We start from the raw sequence: 23,016 nt of genomic DNA, 5'->3' as shown, positions 1-23,016 counted from the left end.
ATCGCTCGTCTCTGGCGGCTTGTGTACAGAGGCTGTGTGTGTGTGTTTACAGGCCGGGGGCCCCGCCGTGTGTGTGTGTGTGTGTGTGTGTGTGTGTGTGTGTGTGTGTGTGTGTGTGTGTGTGTGTGTGTGTGTGTGTGTGTGGTGTGTGTGTGTGTGTGTGTGTGTGTGTGTGTGTGTGTGGATGGACCTCCGTGCCTGAACGCACTCGCTCGCTCACAGCAGGGGGCATCCCCGCGGCCGGTGCGTCACGGCCCGTTCGGTGCCAGGCCGGTGTAAACCTCAGTGTTCAGCCACGCTGGGGGTCTCTACGTCACCCGCCGTTGTCGATGGTTACGGCCCCTCTCCTCCTCCAGGATGGTGGTCCCTCCTGCTGGGGGGGCCGTGAGCTTCTAGTTGAGGGGGGGTCACGTCAATGTTCCTTTGAACATCATCATTAACCAGGGGTCACCAGACGACATCGATTAGTGGCGGGAAAATCGTGTTGGCAGACGTTGTGTGTGTGTGTGGGTTCCTCCTGATGTGTGTGTGGTTCCTCATGTGTTTGTGGTTCCCCCAGATGTGTGTGTGTTTCCTCCAGATGTGTGTGTGTGGTTGGTTCCTCCTCATGTGTTTGTGGTAACTCCTGATGTGTGTGGTTCCTCCAGATGTGTGTGTGTGTGTGGTTCCTCCAGATGTGTGTGTGTGTGGTTCCTCCTGATGTGTTTGGTAACTCCAGATGTGTTTGTGGTAACTTCAGATGTGTGTGGTAACTCCAGATGTGTGTTGGTTCCTACTAGTGTGTGTGTGGTTCCTCCTAATGTGTTTGTGGTAACTCCAGATGTGTGGTTCCTCCAGATGTGTGTGTTTTGGTTCCTACTAGTGTGTGTGTGGTTCTTCCTGATGTTTCTGTGTGTGTGCGGTTCCTCCTGGTGGTTGTGTTAACGCCAGATGTGTGTGTGTGTGTGTGTGCAGGCTACCCGTCGCTGCGCATCGAGAAGAACGACCTCCGCAGCGTGACCTTGATGGAGGCCAAGGCCAAGGTCAAGGACATCGCCATCTCCCGGGAGAGGGTCACACTGCGGGACGTCCTGCACGAGGTAACCCTGGAACACTCACTCATACGCAGTCGCGCGCGCAAACGCACACACGCATACACACACACACACACACACACGCATGTGCACGCGTATATGCGCATGCGTGCACGTACACACATGCTTGCACATACACACGTTCGCACGCACACAATCGTTCACACAGTCACGCTCATTGACAAACACGCACGCACACACGCTCGTACACACCCACGCTAAAGTACAAACGCACACATGTACACACACAGTCATGCTCGTAAGCACACACAGTCACGCTCATAAACACAGTCACGCTCGTGTACAAACACAGTCATGCCATTGTATGAACACAATATACGCCGCCACAATCAATGCACGATCACACACACACACACACACACACACACACACACACACACAACACACACACACCTTCTCAAAAAAAACTAACGCACGCATGCGATTATGCAGTGCATTTCACAACAGCCTAGATGACAGACAGCACAGCCACAGAACAGCCGCGTGTAGACGTTGAGCCGCTGCCAACCATAATAGCAGAGGTAATCCGAACAGAAGGCGCTTTCCACCGTGTTGTTCCCGTCTGCCGTGAGGAAACCAGATTGTTTCTACTCATTAATTAGCTTTGAGTGTGATGGGGGTAAACCTTGAACCAATGTTGTTTATACACCAGGTGCATTTGGAGTTACAAAAAACATATAATCTTTTCAGTCTAGCTTTCCTTTCCAACAACAGCAGGGATGATCATGTAGAAAGGACCAAATACTTTAACAATGGTCATAACTCAATAAAGTAATAGACCAGGGTCATCGTCTGGAATCTGCATAAATCAACAAAGGAAATCTGATGAATTTTCCATCCTATCATAAAACTGAAGTGTGCAATAATCATTTATTGTTTTATATTGTCTGCATCAGGCTGGGAACTCTCCGCTGCAGTCCAGACTCGCAGAAGCTTTGATATATTTATGTCATCATATCATAAATCATCTTTTGATCTTACCACGCGAGTACAGACAAAATGCTAGTGCAACGACTTACTGACAGAACAGCATTACTCAATCGGAAACACGACCGATATCGGTAGCATAGAAAGCAGTTCCCGGAACGCACGCAACACCTGCGTGTTGTAACTCCGGCCGGGCCGTCCGTCAGTGGCGTTCGGTTGTTGCGTCAGCGAGCCACCTGCCTGTAGTTCACACACCTCGTTCTGCCACTCAGAAACCCCCAACGGGCTCCGGTGACGGCGAGGAAGAGGAGGGGGGGAGGGGGAGAGGAGGAGGTGTGAGGAGGAGGAGGGTGGGGAGGAGGGAGGGGGGAGGAGGAGGAGGAGGGAGGAGGGAGAGGAGGGAGGAGGAGGAGGAGGAGGAGGAGGGGAGAGGAGGAGGAAGGAGGAGGGAGAGGAGGAGGAGGAGGAGGGAGGAGAGGGAGAGGAGGAGGAGGAGGAGGGAGAGGAGGAGGAGGAGGAGGGGAGAGGAGGAGGAGGAGGAGAGGAGGGAGGAGAGGAGGAGGAGGAGGGGGAGGAGGAGGGGGGAGGAGGAGGGGGAGGGGGGGAGGAGGAGGAGGAGGAGGGGGAGGAGGGAGAGGAGGAGGGGGAGGAGGAGAGGGGGAGGAGGGAGAGGAGGAAGAGGAGGAGGAGGGGGAGGGGTGAGGAGGAGGAGGAGGAGGAGGAGGAGGGAGAGGAGCGGGTGTGCGTTGGGGAGCTGGAATGTTCTCGTGCGGTGGGGTGCGGGCGTGTCCGGGCAGCTCGTCTCCGCGCCGCTCAGGACGGAGGCAGTGGAGCAGCCATTCCTGGGGCGCGTGTCTCAACACGGGTCCCCTGACGGCCCCGGGGCCCCCCGGGGCCCGCCTTCAGCGGCCTGTTCTTTCTCTTTTTTTCTTTGAGAGTTTACGTTGATAGTTTATTTGCTTAATGGCGTCTCACCGCGAGCGGAATCGTTAATTCCCCTGCGGTCCCTGAATCAACTTGACGGCAGTTTAGACAAAGGGCAGTTGAGCTCTGCTGTGAGCTCCTGGGTGCCCAGCAGAGCCGAGATGCGTCTCCACACACCTTCCTCGCTCTGGGGAAATCTGCCGTTGTGCTCGAATCAAACATCAACACAGCGGAGATGAATACAAGACGGGACTAATTATATGAGTGTACGTGAGGGAAGGTGACTCACTATGTTTTGGGGTTGTGACTAGTGTTGTGGACTAGTTAACTTACCCAACTAAATGGTAGACGAGGTATGTTAGAGGTTATGACTAGCGGTGTGATTAGTGACCGTACCCAGTCAACATGTTGATAAGATAGGTTAGGGGTTGTGACTAGCGGGGTTGACTGGTTAAACATACCTATTCAACATGTTGACAAGGTAGGTTAGGGGTTATGACTAGCGTTGTGGAGGGGTTAGGACCAGGTTTATGTAGGGTGTTGACAAGGTATGTTAGGGGAGTTGACTAGTATTGTGAAGGGATAACGACCAGGTATGATAGAGGGCTAGGACTAGGTACGTAGGGGTCCTATGTTGTGATAGGTAGTTGACTAGTTATGCTGGCGGACGCATGGTAACGGGAATTACCAGGTAAGTCAAGGGTACTGACAAGGTAAAGACGTGACCAGCGACCAGCTACTGAGCCCTTGAACCCGGGGAAGGTTCAGAAGTTCCTCAGTGTTCCAGGTCGTCACTCCGGGTCTGGCGCTCCGCGGTGACAGGTCTGGCCGCGATGGAGCGGGCTCTGAGAGCCGTAGACCTCGCCCAGCCACATTAGCAATAAGACCCAGACGTGGCTCCGGTGAACATCACTGACATTTGGGTCTGGCTGCTCGTCCTGCTCCTAAATAACCTCCTGCTCTCGCTCCTCCGCCTCAGGCACGTTTGGACGCATCTTCAACGGCCTCCTCCTGGACGAGAAGGACCCCACCAAAGAGAAGCAGGTCTTTGTGAAGACAGTGAAAGGTATGCTCTTGCCTCTCCTCCTCCCTCACTCTCTCCATCTCTGCCTTTCTCCCTTTCTCTTCTTCCCTCTCTCGGTCGCTGCATTTCTCCCTCCCTCTCTCTCCCTCCCTATGCTTTTCTCTCCCTCTCTCCCCCTCTCTTTGCCTCTCTCCCTCTCTGCCCCTCTCCCTACCTCCCTCTCTCCTCTCACAAGAGCTCTGAGCTCGCCAGAAGAATTTCCCTTTGCTGCTCCTGGAGCCAGCTCTGAGATGTGTTTATACATCATTCAAGGATGTGGATGGATGATTTGTGTTTGTTTTTTCCAAGTTCAACCCCCTGTCTGCAGGTTAGATTACAGTACACAGATACCGTTTTGTATCACATTAAGCGTTTTACCTATCTTGATTTATTAGCAATCAGCCTTTGTTGGCATGGGTCCTGCCCTCAGCGCCCCGGCGGCAGGAGGGGATCCCTGGCGATACCTTGCACCGTGACGGGCCCTGTAGTATTCTAACAACGGGCGTGCCAGAGACACGCTGGCAGCTCTGATCAAAGTCAACCTGCAGGCGGAGGGATTCAACCCACATGTGTGCTGCTGATTTGCATTACATTGAGGGCTTTAGCAGAACGCTTTTATCCAAAGGAGACTTACAATAAGTACATTTGTCAAAGAAAGAGAAACAACGATCCATCGCTGTGGTTACAGTGAAGGCGCTTGCACACCGCCGCGCGGCGACCGCCCTGATCACCGCCTCGCTGCCGGAGGGTTCAGCGCGGCGGTGTGAAGGGCCAGGCGTTTTCAAAAGCGGCTGCTGCAAGCTGCTGTTGCCGCCGCCGAAAGTTTCCACACGTGGGAAAGCGGAGTGGTAGGGCAGATCTGTGGCGGGTTCACGTGGGCGGCAACCGCTTCCTGGTCAACAGCCGCTTCTGTAAGCGCCTCCCCTCTGCTCTTCCCTCATTGAAATGAACGGAGGCGGCGAGTTGCCGCGCGGCGATTGTGGCGGCGCATTAAGGATGTTCCTAGAACCAAGTGCCAAGCACTAACAATCGCTAGGTTAACCCCTTCCCCGTATACAACACAGATAGCCGGGATAATACGCTACACGATGCCAAGTACGTTTTTTAAGTGCCAAGGACGTACAACTTACAATAGTGTGTACATTAGGTGACACTAGGGCTGAACGATCTATCGTTTTCGACCGAAAATCGCGATCTCAAGCATTACGATTTTGGGATCGTCAAAGCTGGCGGTTTTCTTTTTTTTTTCTTTTTTTTACAAAAGTGCAATTATTTTGATGCTGATGAGCCATTGAAGCAAGTTTACTTAAGAAAGAGGGCTCCCTTTTTATTTGACTTTTTTGGTTGTTGTTTCTTAGGTACTTGAATAAACAGTCTTGCATTTGAATCTGTTGCCAGCAGTTTTCATTATTGCATTACCTTAATGGAATTCATTGGTTATATTAATTTATACTGAAACTTGATTTAAAGAAAATAAATCGTGGTTGAAATCGAAACCGCAATCTCTACCAGAAAAATCGCAATTTCAATTTTTTCTTAAATCGTTCATCCCTACACTGATGACCCCCACAGCCACCCCTCCCTCTGACACTGCAGATGTTTCTAGGGCCCTGCTTGCCCTCAGACTCCACGGTGTTGGGGGGGGGGGGGGAAGAGAGAGAGATGCCCTTCGACTCCAACTTGCAAAAAAGACTTCGTAAATCGTGACCGTTTAAAATTCAGAGAGGACGGTTCTTGACAAACGCGTCAGTGGCGGTCTTTCAGGACACACACGACCGCTGTCCGAGAGTGGAGCCCTTCTCCAAATTCACAAGCCTTCTCCGCGGCGTCGGCCCGAGGCCAGTAACGAAGGCTCAAGGGTTCCCGGTAGGGGGCGGGTCTCCCAGCGACATTGTTCTTACCTTTCATCGGGTTGCCATGACGGCTGACCTCTGCCCCCCCCCCGGCCCTGGTGTTTGCGCAGGGCGCGGTAGGCGGCAGCCTCATGCCAGGCTCAGACCCCCCCCACACTTCCTGTTAGAGCAACAATGGTTGGTCCCGTGGCATGCTAGGTGAGCCAGATGCGGCCAGACTGCGGCCTCAGATTAAGAACCAGGACCTCCCGGCCCCCCCCCCCCCCCCCCCCCCCCCGTGTGTGTGTGTGTGTGTGTGTGTGTGTGTGTGTGTGTGTGTGTGTGTGTGTGTGTGTGTGTGTGTGTTGTGTGTGTGTGTGTGGTGTGTGTGTGTTTAATGGCTTACTTCTATGGAAAGCTGTGTGGCGGCTTTGACACCAACTGAACCATCACACATTTTCTTTCTTCCTCTGTGGGTTGGTGTGTACTTAGTTCGTAACCTGAGGAGTGTTCTGGTAGTGTGTTTTCCGGAGTGTTGTGGCAGTTTGGGTGTGTAACCTTACTTTTGTGGTGGTGGTTTCGGTGCGTGTGAGTGTCCGTCTGCAGCCTGGATGTCGGGGTTGGTGTGTTGGGCTGGAGCATTGTGTGTGTATGAGTGTTTCACCATGTGCTCCTTTGTTAGCTGACGTGTGTGTGTGTGTGTGTGTGTGTGTGTGTGTGTGTGTGTGGTGTGTGTAACCTTTCTCATGTGGTTCTACCTGGGGTCTAGATAATGCGTCAGAGTCCAGGTCACCATGATGCTGACAGAGAGCTGCAAGCTGCGGGGGGCTCCACCACAGGTGAGTCGGGACGCCCAGGTACCTCAACCTGGCCAGGTACCTCACCTGACCAGGTACCTCACCTGACCAGGTACCATCACCCGACCAGATACCTCACCTGCCAGATACCTCACCTGGCCAGGTATCTCCCATGCCAATGTACCTCACCTGTCCATGTACCTCACCTGTCCATGTACCTCACCTGTCCATGTACCTCACCTGGCCAGGTACCTCACCTGGCCCAGGTACCTCACCTGGCCAGGTACTTCACCTGCCCAGGTGTGTCACCTCGCGGGCTCCTGAGTGTTTTGTATAGAAGATGCAGAGTATAACACAGTGTCCTTGGCGCGCAAAGGCATTTTGGGAGGCCCCTCACCTCAGCGTATCTCCTGGTGGGTTAGTAGACGTTAAGTCACATAGAAGTGCAAAATAAGCCGCGATGGGTGCAATAACTCTCATACAACAGAGGTTGAGCTTGCGTAACAGGCATGCCTAGCTAATCGTTCCAGACGGAGCTGGGTGTACCTCCCTGGAGCACGCTACCTCCTCTTAGGCTGAAGCCTACAGCTACCCTGTCCCAAGTCAAGACCGGGTAATCAGCCCTTCTATGGAATGCTCTCAGACTGTGAATGTGTGCTCATGGAGGTGCTAGGAGAACCCGTACAGCAGCAGACGGTGATGGGTGGAACATACCACCCTGTCACTTCTGGGAAATAGAGTTAATGACTCCCGGAATCATCTGTCGAGGTTTAAACGTGGAAATTCGTTTTCCACGTATGTGGCACGGGAGGTCGGTGAGATCGTGTTGGCGAGGTGATTTGGAGCGGCAAGTTCAGACGGCAAGAGGTCACGACCCCGGCTGGTTTTGGTGACGAGCTGCCAACAGGTGACTCACCGTATCCCGGAGCGGACACCCGGGGCGGAGCCTCAGTCCCTTCCTCTTTCCCCTTTCTGGCAGTGGTCAGTGTCTCAAAACAAACACCCTTCCCAGCACCACCAGCACCACTTCCCCATTCCCTGCACAACCACCTTCGCAGCCTTCCCATCACCACTTTCCCGTCTCACACCTCTCTGGAATCCAGTCTGAGCTCCGTCGCTGAGCGGAGTCACAACAGCTTGTGCCCGCTGAACCGTCGGTGGAAAAACTGCACCTTCACAAACAGGACCAACGGTTCCCCCTTCCTTGCGAACTTCTGGTGAAGTGTCGGCCCTCACTGTCTCTCCTGGTGAGTGTCGGCCCGCACTGTCTCTCTCCTGGTGAAGTGTCGGCCCTCACTGTCTCTCCTGGTGAAGTGTCGTCCCTCACTGTCTCTCTCCTGGTGAAGTTCCGGCCCTCACTGTCCTCTCCTGGTGAAGTGTCGTCCCTCACTGTCTCTCTCCTGGTGAAGTGTCGGCCCTCACTGTCTCTCTCCTGTGAAGTGTCGGCCCTCACTGTCTCTCTCCTGGTGAAGTGTCGGGCCCTCACTGTCTCTCTCCTGTGAGTGTAGGCCCTCACTGTCTCCTCTCCTGGTGAAGTGTCGGCCCTCACTGTCCTCTCCTGGTGAAGTGGTGAAAGATGAAAGACCTCATATATAATGCCTTTATTTCCATCTGTTTTGTGTTTCCTCACGGAATCTGTTGCCCATCAGCCAGGTGTGCACGGAGGACGGGGAGTCGCCCATGTGCTACTGCCCTTCATGGCCTGGGGAAACCTCAAGCTCTTCTGCGCCAGTGCAAGCTAGCGAGGCTACCAACCCCCAGGTGAGCTCCTGCTAGTTAGCTTCTTAGCATATAGCTTTATGCACTGCTTAGCTGGAAGTGACCCTCCAGCTATTGTAGCGCTGCGGAGTATAGCGCCAGTGTAAGATATAGTCGAGATGCAAACGAATCCCAGGTGAGCTACCGCTATCCTCTTAGCTTCTCACTTTTTCTGCAATGCTTACCTTCTCTTTTCTTCTCAGTCCAAATATATTTTTCTTTAGTTTATGAGCATAAAGCTTATAAGGATCAGGCTTGTTTACCTTCTTTATAAAATGTTAATTAGCACTTAATAAGCAGTATCAGAATGTTACTTTCAGTGTACTGGTAGCTCATGTTGTAAATTATAGCTGTCCTATATAGAACATACAAACACCTTTTTGAGGCTTGGGCTTCTCATCTCCTCAATCAACAGCCCAACCTGACAGTATCCTTCTCATTGACCTCGCGGCGGGACATTAGGTCCAGACCCTTCAACACATTAGCTGGATCATTGTTGTGGTAATCACCGTCTCCCTGTTCAGACTCCTGCAGAAATGGTTGCAGGCGTGTTGACAATCGGCCCCAATTGACCATAATCTGCGGGTTTGCCTTGTTATTATGTGCTGTGTGAAGGCAGACCGACAGGCTCTGGGCAGGGGGGGGGGGGGGGGGGGGGGTAGAACACAATGGCTCAGCTATGTTCGCTTCCCTCGGGGTGTCTTGCGTGTGTTTGGCCACGGCGCTCTTGATATACAATCCGTCCTCCTGCCAGGAGACATACGCACAACGCTCACATTGCCAATAGGGCCAACAGATGAGAGGTGCTCTGAGAAGGTGTTTGAAAGGGCGGCTTCCAGTCGCAAGACGAAGCTTGTCTCCGCTAGCAACAATCAGTGCTCTGTTTGAGTCTGAGGTGAAACTCCTCGCTCCTCTCCTCCATCTCCTAACACCTGGAGTCTGGTGAACATCACCCTCTCACTCGCGTCATTATTTCATTCTTTCACTCAGTCCCATTGTGGTCTTGGAATCGGAGGATGCCGATACTCACTCATTAACTCCTCCCATGTCTCCTGGGAGACTGATAAAACAATCACCCTTGCACTAACTCAAATCACTCATTCGTTCTTTCGTTCACAGCTCATCGTGGTCTTGGAATCTGAAGATTCCGACTCTTGTTCATTTATTCATTCGCTCATAAACTCCTCCACATGTCTTCTGGACTCCGATAAACAATCACCCACCCAACTCATTCGTGCACTTTTCTCAATGTTTTTTCTGGCTCTTGGAGACAATGACGGACACTCATTCATACCTTCAAGTGTCAGTGAGCAGGGTGTGAGAGTTCTGGCATGGGAGTGCACGTGTGTTGGCTTTTTTTTTTTTTTTGAAGACATAAAGACTAGCATTAGCGTTTGGCAGAAGTTCTGAAACTGAACATCTGGTGGTCGTGGCTGAACGCCTGATATCACGGCCAGGCCAAGAAGTACCTTCACAATGGCTGATCTCAAGAACCTCCTCACCACAGTCACTTCAAGTACCTCAATCCCAGGATGGCTTCAAGAAGCTCCTTACAACTAGGGGTGTGAACGGTTACAAAATATTGTAAATGGTTACATACCCCTTTTTTTTCGTGTACAACGATTAACCGTTTTATTTTTATTTATTTTTTTAAGTGGACCACAGTCGCCCTATACGACCAATGGAGGGTAGAGTTTAGATTGTTTAGATCGATTTTCGTTTGCTGATTTTTCCTAAACGGTTATGATTTACTAACCGGTTACACTTGTACACGTGTACCCGGTCACACCCCTACTCACAACCTCTCCAAGATGGCTGCATGAACCTCCTCACCACAGGAACCTTCTCACCTACTCACCTCCTCACGTGATCGCTTCATGAACCTCCTCACCTCCCCAACGGGATCGATCCATGAACCTCCTCACCTCCCCACCGCGATCGATCCATGAACCTCCTCACTGCGATCGCTTCATGAACCTCCTCACCTCCCCACCGCGATCGATCCATGAACCTCCTCTCTAGGATGGCCTGAGGAACCTTCTCGCCACAGCTCCGCCTCCTGCGTAGCTCACAGACACACACAGCGCCCCGCCTTTGTATGCTGATATCAGTTGAGCTTTTCACCCGACTGATTTTGGGGATTAGGACGACGGCATTGGCTGTACTAGACGGCGTGTCAGAGAAGAGGCGGGGCACACAGAACACCTCATAAATCACCGGCCACGGTGTTGCATAAGAACGGTACATGTACACAGAACGCCACACCTACTAAACAAAGGCATAAGGAGGAGGTGTGTGTGTGTGTGTGTGTGTGTGTGTGTGTGTGTGTGTGTGTGTGTGTGTGTGGTGTCAAGCTTCTGTGCTTAGAGGATTCAGTGAGGCGTCAGGGGCACGTCTCAGCTGCTGAGGACGATAGAAGGTTCAGAGAGGCCCCCAGGGCCCTCCTCCCATCTCCTGCTCCTCTTGTTGTTCAGCCTGGACCTCGTCACGCTGACAGCTGAACATGACCTCCTCTGGCCCCGCCCCAAGCACTACACAACAAGAAGAGTGTGTGAGAGCTGTGCGCTGGTGTGTGCGAGAGGTTTGTGTTGAGTGTGACTGAGTTCGTGTGCGTATGAAAGTGTGTGCGTGCGTTGTGAGAGCGTGTGTGCGTCAGTCATACCTGAGCGTCGGTCTTGTGTAATAGATTTCCTCTGACTCAGAGCGTTGAGGCTAGTGGAAAACAATTGGCACCGTAACGCACCTAATACTCTGGTCACCTTTGACCTCAGTTCTGACTCGTACATGTCGTCCCGCTGCACAGAATGAATGAAAACAAGGGGCTCACGCCTCACACACTCATGCTTATCTCTCTGCTCAGCACTTTGTTGTTGTGGTTGGTGCCGCCTCCCCGTGAGGATTGACGGCTCCATCTTCCAGGGTCGTACTCCGGCCGCGTTCCTTTAGGAAGGAAACACGCTGGAGCGACAGGAAACCGCCGCGCAAACGACCTGTTGCTGCTGCTGTCGCCAGAGGCCGACATCTCCTGCACACAGGAGCGCACTGCCCTGGTGGAAGCACCTCTCTGCTGACTTGGATGAGGGTTTTGAGCTACACAGTTTTTTAAATAAACCTTCTAACCTGTCTCTCTGTCTCTGTCTCTGTCTCTCTCTCTCTCTCTCCCCCCTCTCCCCCAGGCGGTTTCTCAACAGGACCTGGTCTACATGGTGATCCAGGTGGCGTGTGGGATGAGCTACCTGGCCCGTCGAGAGGTCATCCACAAAGACCTGGCTGCCAGGAACTGTGTGTGAGTGCTGGGGCTCCCCGCCGCTCTCCCTCTCCCACCGCAGACGTCTCTCAGCTCCACACCGTTTTAAAAGCTTTGGGTCTCGCTGGTGGTTTCAACTTCCTCTAACGCCGTGCGTCAAAGCAGACAATTTAGGTTGGAATAGCTTCTCAATGAGGGCTGCAAGTGCCGACTGAGATTCTGAATAGAACTAAACCTGTGGACCCACACACACCACACACACACACGCAGACAAAACACAACACACACCCTTAAACACGGAGTTAGTTCCATTACTATTAGTGCAACGTATTCCATTACTGTGGCCTGGAACAGAAAATAAACTCAAATTTGCAGCTGAATGCGCTCATTTTGTGCTTGGCTCAAGCTGTATCGCCAGGGCTCACCACAGCGTATAGCGCTGTGGCTTAAGGCCTAACCAGCATTCAGGTGCTACATCGCCACGTGGGTACGTAGGGGTCTCTAGTCCCCGGGGTGAGGTGACCTGCACCTCTGAACCCACACATCAGGATCCTCCTGATGAACCACGGAGGGGCGATGTCTGTTTTCGGTTCATCTGTATGATCGGATCTTCTTCACATTGTAATCTGCAACTTTTTCAATAAGAGCTTTTCCTTAGATGAATGAGAGCTGTCCTGATTGGTCAGAGAATGACCCAGGAGATGTGGTGGTATCCGTTCTCATGGTCCTCTTACAGAGGCAGGCTGACAGTCAGGCAGAACAGACGTTTCCATCGCTAATGGCTGACGGATGGCTAGGAAACGTCCAACTAATGACTCAGATTCCAGCTCTTAAATCTTGCAGCACCTATTCTTCAGTCGCGTGTGGCCCTTCCTCCTCATGACGCATAACGCCCTCCCTCCCTCCCTCCCCTCCCTCCCCTGTCTCCCCCAGCATCGATGACAACATGCAGGTGAAGATCACGGACAACGCCCTGTCCCGGGACCTGTTCCCCATGGACTACCACTGCCTGGGGGACAACGAGAACCGTCCGGTCCGCTGGATGGCGCTGGAGAGTCTGCTCAACCACGACTTCTCCAGCGCCAGCGACGTGGTGAGGCGCCGAGGCAGCCGGGGGTTCGGGGGTTCACTCTGGGGGTCCCTGTGGTTCTGTCGTTCCTGGCGAAGCACTGTGTAAACTGTGTTATTAAAGGTTACGTCATATATATGAATGCCGGCTGTCGCCTTGCATTGTGGACACCGTCGTTGGTGTGTGAATGTGTGCATGAACCGCTTTGGATAAAAGCGTCTGCTAAATGCCCTATATGTAGATTATAATATAATATAGTTTGGTCATTTATCAGACTATTTTATCCAAAGTGAGGTCACCGCCATGTCATTAAGGAGCAGGGGTTAAGGGTCATCCTTCTCTAGGATGATTATTTCTATCCATCTCCCTGTCTCCTGATTGGTCCATTTAGTGGTCCCCAATCCAGCTGTCAAATCACTGAGGTGAGTTACAGTGGCTCAGGAGGTAGAGCGGGTTGTCTGGTAACCGGAAGGTCGCTGGTTCGATCCCCGGCTCCTCCTAGCCGAGTGTCGAGGTGTCCCTGAGCGAGACGCCTCACCCTGACTGCTCCTGACCAGCTGGCTGTCGCCCTGCGTGGTCGACTCAACCGTCGGGGTGTGAATGTGTGTATGAACGGGTGTAAGTCGCTTTGGATAAAAGCGTCGGAAAATCCCCTAGATGTAAAATGCAAATATAAGATGAGATCAAACCAGTTGGTTGATGCATCGACAAATAAAATGCAAAAGTGAGAACAATGACCTTTCATAGGTCTGCCTGAACAGGAACTTCAGCTCCTACAGGAACCTGACGACTGATGCGCTCATCCGGGCCATGACATCTTAACCACAGGTCACATGACGCTGATGACGCCCGTCAGCTGCCACTGTCCCGAGGAGAAGGTTCCGGTCCCTCCTTCGGTTGTGGTTCAGTGTGAACCGCCACCGCATTACAAAAGCATGAGGCCTCAGTTCTAGATGATGAGATGATAACAGTTGATAAAATACGCTCTGTGTATAAATAGACTGTGCCAAAAACAATCCTAAATAGACTATCATCATCTAGATCAGTCTTTGCCAAGGACTGGGTCAAGACCCACATTTCAATTGGGTCGCAAAATAAATGTAAATAAAAAAGAATATATGTTATTTTTTACACATTAGCATTTAAAAAAAACTTCAACAAGAATCATGTTTTGATAGTACTGAATGTTTGTTGTTCTGAGAATTTTACTTTTAAGATTGAATCTAGTTGAAAGGCTAACATACATTGTGTTTGTTTTACTGATTAGAGGAAATAATAATAATGAGATAGCAAAACATGGTGATGTTTAACTCTGCCTAAATTAATTTATTTGGTCTGATTTATAAAGGTATTCAATATGTGTATTATGTTTTCAATAACAAGTGCATAAAACAAAGTTGTGATTTATCTCTTCGAAATGGCTGGTTAAAGTTCATGTATAATGGGTTGCGGAATTGGCAGTAAAAACGTTCAGGGATGTTAATTTATTCACAAATGTGTTCTCACGATTTTATAGATAAGGCCTATTGTGAATTGGGTCACGATGGTTTGTAATTTAAAAAAAAAGGTTTGGGAAACACTGATCTAGATAATAAGATGATGATAACACTTGATAAAATACGCCCTGTGTATAAATAGACTTTCCTAAATAGACTATCATCATCTAGATAATGAGATGATGATAACACTTGATAAAATACGCTCTGTATATAAATAGTGACACACACACACACACACCACCGCCCTTTTCCTGGCCCTGTCAACGCACACATTCACTTACAGTAAAGACATTCCAGCGAGAAAACAATTTACTGCTGTATATACATATCGCTGTGACGCTTTGGCAATTAGCTTTACTCACACACTGGGGGGGAAAGCGGAGCCAGACATATACAACAGCTGAGGGCCCTAGCCCTTCCAGGGTACTGTAGGAGCCCCCCCCCCTGCCCCCTTGGGGGGGCTCCGGTGGCTTGGGTGATCTCCGCAAGACACTCTCCAGGCCGCCCGCACACGGGCAGAGCTGGCAACGCCGCCTCCATGAATGGAGTTCACGCTACGCACTGCCCATTCATCACTATAGTCTCTCTCTGTCTCTCTCTCTCTGTGCTCCTGAAGTCCCCACATGTCCTTTTAAAGGGAGTGTGTGTTGTTGTTCGGGGGACCCTGGCCTCACGGTGGGGAACTTTGTTTACAGGAGTCGGCCGTTGGCCCGATCTGATTGGACGGGCGAGGGTTCTAAACTTCAATTTGGGGCCTTCTGGTCTCCTAGTGGGGCTAGACCAGGTGGATTAATGAGCACATGTGATATGATGGTGATGGTGAAATGACTAGTCCCCTGGGACTAGTCTGGTCCTTTTTCACAAAAGGACCAGATTGTAGTCTCTTTCGTAAAAGTGTAATTCATCATGTAGATGGCTCGTTATCTGTTGTCAATGGAAAATGTTGGCATCCAAGTAACCAGTTTGCCTGGCTCAAGGGAAAACTTTTTGTTCCTCAGTTATAGTTACCTTTGCTCAATTTTTCCATCCTAATTGTGAGCTTGGAGATCACATGTTGGTACTTTCGGGGAATGATTGCATCTCACTCCCTTATCTGGCAGTCTGACTCAGAGGTCTTTGCTTCCTTTTGTAACTAGTCGGACTTGTGTCTCCTGTCAATGACTAACGTTACGTAATGCCAAAGTAATGTTATGGTCACTCCTCCCGTGTTGTCAATGCATTGAGCCGGATGCGTATTCACTCTGTTGTGTCATTGTGTGTTCACCGTGTGTTGTGTCGATGCGTGTTGTTCACTCACTCATTTCGTTGTTTCCTCCTCAGTGGGCGTTTGGCGTGACGCTGTGGGAGCTGATGACCCTGGGCCAGACGCCCTACGTGGACATCGACCCCTTCGAGATGTCGGCCTACCTGAAGGACGGCTACAGGATAGCTCAGCCAATCAACTGCCCTGACGAGCTGTAAGTCACCTCACCGTCCCTCATAGCCTTCAACGCTACCACTTTACCAACATCGTGAACTTTACCAACATCGTGAACTTTACCAACATCCTGAACTTTACCAACATCGTCAACTTTACGAACATCCTGAACTTTACCAACATCCTGAACTTTACCAACATCGTGAACTTTACGACCATCCTGAACCTTACGAACATCCTGAACTTTACGAACATCGTGAACTTTACAAACAATATAGTTTATTAACATAATACACTTTACGAACATGGTTTGCGAATATCCTTAACTTTAAAAACATCGTCTACGAACATCGTGAACTTGACGAACAAAACACGGTAATAGGGCTGGGCGATATGGCCAAAATATCATATCCCGATATAGGTCATTCATATCCCGACAACGATATATATCACGATATTGCACATTTTCTGTAAATTCAATGAATAAATTGTTTATATAAAATGACCACATGGAAAGGCCTATTTCGTATTACATTTTTAATTATATACAAATAAAGATAACTTACTCATAATTATTTTTCTCCTTTTATTTAGAACTTTTGTGCAAATTATGCAAGTAACAAAATATAAAATATGAATGTATCTAAAAAGGTAAATATAAAACCCTTTTTTGGTTGGTTTTCAAAAATATTAAAACCAACCATACCAATAGTCTTTAACAATATAACTTTGTATTGTAGCGGCAAACAAAAATGAATACCGGCCTAACATAAATATTGGTATATAAAATACGAAATGTGACCATGGAACACTTTCAAGTTCAAACCAATGCAGCAAAATAAGGCTAAAATAGAAAATAACAAGCAAGTTTTGAGCACTCAACGACTGTACTTTGGATTTCATCCGTAGACTCTCTCCGTACTGTTTGTCGTGATTCTTTCGTTGGTGGTAAAACAGGTTGTTTGAGTCTGGTGAGGGGACCGGTTTGCGGCATACTTTACAAAGTACATTTTCTGGTCTGTGTTCGACTTTTCAAACCCAAACCACGTCCATGCGATAGAAGTAGCCCCTCTTTTAGGTACGAGCTCACTTTGTCTTGGCTAGTTGTCGGAGTCCTTCTCCTGTTCAGAATTGTCCCGTTCACCCTCCTCCATGTTTGTTTGTGTTGCCTTCATGTGCCGTGCGGAAGAATGTAAAGCGTTGTCCAAATAAATAAAAATATTACCGTAAAGAGTGTAATTTGGAACAAGACGATATAATATGAATATGCATAATATGAAACGATAGACATTTTTATATCATCACAACATATATATCGTCATATCGCCCAGCCCTAATCGCTAACTTCACAAATGCAGATCCGATCATAGTCTGGAATACGCCGATCTAAAGAAGGCAAACGTTTTCCGAAAGGTGTTCCCAGGAATTTTCTGTAACTTCTTAGAATGCAGTCGGCCCCGGAGTGTGTTGGGCTGGTGTATGTTCTCTCTCTAGCACCACGATATGCTTCGAACAGAAGCCATTTGATGGTTTAATATTCAATGGGCCATGCTTTCGTCTGTTTCTTACTCTCATTAATATCCCCTCAGATTGCGCTCTCACAGGGATGTTTAGAGTCGATATGTAGTCACTGCACTGTGTGTTGGTCTTCTTGTTCCCATTACTCGGGTTTCTACTACTAGAACACCAAGGCGATGTTTGCGAGCCCTGAACTCCTCTTCAGAGTACAGTAGGGCACAGAACAAGCATGCACCACATTCCAGCGCTTCATGAGTGTGTTTACAACGGATTTAGTCTTAAAGTTACTAGGTTCAGTTAAGGGTTTTCTTAGTGACACAGCAGAAAGTACAGGACAGTGTTATAAATAATAAAACTACAAGAATCAGACCCAGAAAATCTGTAGACTCAGTGACAGTACGACCCCGCCCTGCAGTTCACCGTGGGACGGTAGTGTTGGCAGGTGAGCGTATGAGTTCAGTTTTCACAGGTTCTGTTTTCAGGTGACGAGTGTGTTTCCAGCGAACGAGAGGCTGGCGTCTCCCAAACAACAGAGTAGTGATTGATTGTTGGGCCGGTTCCTCCCTCCACAAACAAACCAAATGAAAACTTGAATCAGTCCAGCACAAAATCACACGCTGTTCCTGCAGTTTGACCTTTGGCGAGAATATGTGTTGATGGGATCAGCTTCCTCTCTGCCCGGCTGGGGGGTCGTGTTCTGGCTCGGCTTCTGCTCCGCCTGGCGGCTCTGTTTTCTGTGTTGCGGTTGGCTCCTGCAGGCTCTGTATATTTAAGGGTTGTTGTGGTTCTGTTCTCTGATTGGTTGCCTGCGTTGTTCTGTTACCTACCATGTTTTGATTGGTTTGTTGTTAATCTCTGGTTCTTTGTTTTGATTGGTTGTTCTGTTCCCCGTTGTATTCTCATTGGTTTCTAGGATCTGGTTCTGTATTCTCATTGGATGTTGGGGTTTGGTTCTTTGTTCTGATTGGTTGCAGTGCTGTGGGCTGTGTTCTTATTGGTTGTGTTGCATGCTGTGTTCTGGTTAGTGTTGTCTTGGATGCTGTGTTCTGATTGGCCGCTCTACTCCCCGCTCCGTTCTGATTGGCCGCTGTGCTCCCTGCAGGTTTGCGGTGATGGCGTGCTGCTGGGCGCTGGACCCGGAGGAGCGGCCCAAGTTCCAGCAGCTGGTCCAGTGCCTGACCGAGTTCCACGCCGCCCTGGGCGCCTACGTGTGACCCGCCCCCCCGTTGTCTATAGTCCCGCCCCCGAGAACTGGCCGGACGCTGTCTATAGCCCCACCCCCTGAGAACCAACCAGGACGCTGCGCCCCCTGAGAACCACCAGGACACTGTCTATAGGCCCGCCCCCTGGGAATCAACCAGGACGCTTTCTATAGTCCCGCCCCCTGAGAACCAAACAGGACGCTTTCTACAGCCCCGCCCCCTGAGAACCAACCAGGATGCTTTCTATAGTCCCGCCCCTTGAGAACAACCAGGACGCTGTCTATAGTCCCACCCCCTGAGAACCAACCAGGACGCTGTCTATAGTCCCGCCCCTGAGAACCACCAGGACGCTGTCTATAGTCCCCGCCCCTGAGAACCACCAGGCCGCTTTCTATAGTCCCGCCCCTGAGAACAACCTGGTCACTTTCTATTGTCCCGCCAGGACGCTTTCTATAGTCCCGCCCCTGAGAACAACCAGGATGCTTTCTATAGTCCCTCCCCCTGAGAGCCCTCATCTTGTGAAGGGGCTGAAATCGTGCCTTTTTATAGAACTATGTATATAAACTAATTACACCAAACGTTGAATTAGTTATATATATATATATATTATACAAAACAAGAAAGCAGCATCTGTTACGGTTGGATTTGTAAAGTTTTTTTTATTATAGTATAGCGGTTTTACATTTTTACAGAATTGTTACGTGCTTTTTTTATATCTTCCACAAGCTTTAAAGGCGCTGGGGGTTCCCCCCCCCCCCCCCCCCCTGCCAGCATGCTACCATGTACGGACTCGAACCCCCAACCTTACTGACAGTATTCTACACGCTGGGGTGGAGCTTTGTAGAGTGCTTCCCAGCGGCCCGGGGGGGAGGGGGCGAACCAGTGAGGGGGGGGGCCAGTAGGGGGGGGGGGCCAGCAGGGGGCGCTCCATGGTATTATTTGTATATATTCCTGTTCTCCACAACAGTCTTTCGGTACGAGGAGCTTCTTCACACGGACGTTTCCATGGCGACCCCTAACAATGCTCGACGGATGTTGCCGCTTATTACATTTTCATTTTTTTTTCTTCCGGAAGACACGGTAAAAAAAACAAAAAAGAAAACACCATGTGCCACAGACCCCTGATGATGACCTCCGACCTCTGTAGGTCACGTCACACGTTCACGCGACACGGCCTGGTCTTCAAGATGAACTCACGACACGGGTCATTGGTTGGCGTGGTCGATGTACTCGTATTGGTGATTGATCAGAAGCTATTGTTTGACGTTTTTTATTTTTATTTTATATTATATATATATATTGTTTTTATTTGCTGGTTTGCCATCATTTCAGATTTGTGAATTCCGCCATTTTGTCCGGTTTCGTACGTTTTGTCAACGGAACCGGAACCCAGAACCAGAACCTTCGACCGGACCGGAACCACGACCCGGACGGCGTTCTGTCATCGGTGAACACGTGGAACAGGAACCATCACTGTGAAACAGGAGAGACTGCTGACCCCCCCCGTCCCTGGGATGAGTGCGGAGGTCGCTGCATGCCTGTGTGGGTCGCTGGCTCCCAGCCGCTCTCTGAATGAATCTTTTTCACACATTAAACGGGACCTGCTCAACATCGCCTTGGCTCCGGTTCCTCGCTAGTCTGGGCTAGTTCCCCCACTCCCCCTTCTCCTCCTTCAAGGCCTTGGAGGCGTAGGAACAACAACCGTGACTACAGATTAACGTTTATCTGGCTGGCGGGGCTATATTTAGTACACAGCCCTGTCATTTGCCAAGCGTTGATGTTTCTGCTTCTATAAATGAAGAGGTTGTTGATGGATGCGCGCTCGGGCTCAGCGGTGAGGTTCCTGTATCCCTCCTTCAACAGGGGAGCCCGGATCTACTTCCAGGGCCGCGCTGCCGGGCGGGGGGGTTTCCGGCCTCCAGTGTGGGGGTCTGTGTTTCTCTCTCCTCGCTGATGAGGAGTCACAGCTGCTGTCGCTTCCAAATAACCGGGGGGGGGCGGGGGTTAGGAGTCCCAGCGCTTCATTTCTGTGAACTCACAGATTTTTGTATGATTCAAAATACAAACGTAGCCTGTGTGACGCTGACAAAAACACGACACAGTTGGGCTGCGCTTTTATCCAAAGCGACTTACACCGGTTAATACATACATTGACGGCAGAGTCAACCATGCAAGGCGACAGCCAGCTCGTCAGGAGCAGTTAGGGTTAAGTGTCTTGCTCAGGGACACATCAACACTGGTAACCAGTGCAGTGGTAACTAGTATCCACTGTACGGTCTAGTACAAGTTACTGTAGTGCTAACTAGTGCAGTAGAAACCACTGTAGGGTCTAATACGGGGGGACTAGAGCTAACCAGTTCAGTAGAGTCCACTCCATGGTCTTGTACGGGGTGACTGGTAACCAGTGCAGTAGAGTCCAGTGTATGGTCTAGTAAGGGGTGACTGGTAACCAGTGCAGTGTATATAGTCCACTGTACCATGGCTTCTGTACTGTGCAGCATCAGGATAGGACGTATGTCAGCCGTATAGGACGGTGTTTACTGTACAGTACATAACTGTTTATGTACAGTAGACCGGGGACGTACTGAGACGTTAATTAATCCGTTGGCAGGACGCCCAGATGTTTCTAAGCCAGGAGACAATAAGTGGTGATCTCTCACGTAGTTCTTATCAACCAACTGCTCTGCTGGTAATAAATGCATACAACTCGGCAGGTTAAAATAATCACAAAGCAAAACACATTCTATAACGACGCCATTTAGGAATATGGCATGAGGATTGTATGGTTAATGTTCAGTGTGGAAATTAGGACTCTGTTTTTAGGGTTAATTATACTTATTTTCTGGCCCTTTTCCAGGGTTTTGCCACTTTAAGATGCTAAGCCATCGTTTCAACAAACTGAAGAACTGAGGAGAAAAGTTGTTTGTCTGTGAAATAAGAATCGTGTTTAAATTAAATGCTAATTTCAAAGGTTTGTTCATCTGGTATGATACAGGTAACTGCAGTCCTCTGATTGGCTAAAACAGGTGCCATCGTGTCATGTGACAAACGGTCCACCAGACCATTGGACACATTTGAGCCGATCAGTAAAGGAGAATCCATGAGTTGTGTGATGCAGTCTAAACCAGCAGCAGTCACTTTGTGTCATCGGGTTTGGGACCTGTGACCTAGGAGCAGGTTGAACTGAAACATGATGTTTACTCCCAGACCGCCGCATGTCTAATAGATCGAGATGAGGGGCTGTTATGCGTCTTGTGATGGTGGCTCGCTAACCAAGGTTTCTGAGCGATCATGCCAGGTTATATTTAGCTTTTGCATGGCCTTTCCATTGGCTGTTAATGTAGGCTTCCTGCCATTGGGTCTGTGCTCGGCTGGTGTCATCAATCAGTCCTGTCCAGTCGCTCTGGACTCAAACTAACTATTTGAAGTGTATTTTATTTGTTTGGAGATTCCCCCCCCCCTCCTGTATTTTATACATGAGAAGTGGGAAATAGACAATTCTGTTGCCCGTTTTATCTGTTTTATTCCAATGAATACAAGTTAATTAACTCCAACTCCTCCGCCAGCCTGAGAGACACAACCTTTTTCTGTTTAATGCAAAAAGGGAAATTACGGTTTTAAAGAACCTGCTTTTTAGTTCTTGATCAATAAGAAATACTTGAAATTACATCGGTCTCTAAAACTTACTTTCAATGCAATATTAAACCAAAGATTAGTAATGTAAATTAATGCATACATTAATAGAGTTTAATTCTTCCAAGTCTTGTCACAAAAGAAATAGGGTCCTTCAGTTTAAAGAACTTGTGGTTTGTCATAGTCCTAAATACAATATTATCCTAGGCCGGTATGCTATATAAGGCTACCTAAAGCCCTACTTGTTATGTGCCCCAGTGCTGGAGCTATTCCTGTGTTGGCCGATTTTCAGTAATCAACAGTATTTACAGTAACTGCAGGTCAACTGATGCTAATCCCAGCGTATTGACAGTAGGAGCTGATTGCCGTCTATCAGCGCGGGCATCAGTTGTAAAGTAAGGTCCAACAGGAGACATTGTTTTTGTCCATAGTTGGAGCATGAAGTAGACTTCCAAGAGAATAAAGTCAGAACAGAAAATAATCACATATGGGCCTTATCCTCTTGGTAGAAAAGCCAGATTATGAGTCTTCCAAACGAGTGCTTTCTATGTGTCAAAAAGAAAATCAACTCAAACTTGTTTAAACGAAAAAAATAAAAATTAAGGAAAGAGACACCAGAGCACCTTTAAACGAGGTGACGCAAATGACAAAATGAATCTGATCCTTGATCAATACATCAGCCTATATTAAGATGCACTTTATTATTGCATTGACTTCAAAGTGGGATCGCCACACATTTTTTGTAATCTGATTTAAGGAACAATAAAAAAATATCGGAATGTTAAAATATCTGTCGATAGATTTTCTAGGCGAAATACTCCCCTTCCAAATGACAATGGACATGAATGCTAGCGCTCGAGGCTCCGCTGCAGAAGTTGCTACCGATCTGAATGAAATGGAAGTTTAACCGAGAACCAAGGTTTTATTATCATAAGTCCTTCTTGTGTTTTATTTGTATTTATTTGTTTTATTCCGGCTTTATAACAGGGTTGGAAGAGTGCCCGAACAACGACGAGACTGTTATCCGAAGTTAGCT

The 23,016-nt window shown here is 49.2% G+C and overlaps 1 protein-coding gene across 1 annotated transcript in view; it reads left to right on the top strand.

Moving 5' to 3' along the window:
* Window positions 1-19,961, top strand: part of ryk (receptor like tyrosine kinase) — a 48,657-nt gene extending 28,696 nt beyond the window's left edge. The window contains 10 exon segments of the mRNA XM_030372916.1: window positions 955-1,078; window positions 3,923-4,011; window positions 6,610-6,628; window positions 8,272-8,318; window positions 8,321-8,361; window positions 8,363-8,398; window positions 11,572-11,681; window positions 12,576-12,735; window positions 15,531-15,667; window positions 18,248-19,961. Coding sequence (XP_030228776.1) covers window positions 955-1,078; window positions 3,923-4,011; window positions 6,610-6,628; window positions 8,272-8,318; window positions 8,321-8,361; window positions 8,363-8,398; window positions 11,572-11,681; window positions 12,576-12,735; window positions 15,531-15,667; window positions 18,248-18,359 — 875 coding nt within the window. The 3' untranslated portion in view covers window positions 18,360-19,961.
* Window positions 19,962-23,016: the final 3,055 nt, after the last annotated feature.

Source organism: Gadus morhua, chromosome 12 (genome assembly GCF_902167405.1).
Source record: "Gadus morhua chromosome 12, gadMor3.0, whole genome shotgun sequence".
In the NCBI taxonomy this organism is placed as follows: Eukaryota; Metazoa; Chordata; class Actinopteri; order Gadiformes; family Gadidae; genus Gadus; species Gadus morhua.
This window is presented reverse-complemented; position numbering and strand designations above follow the sequence as displayed.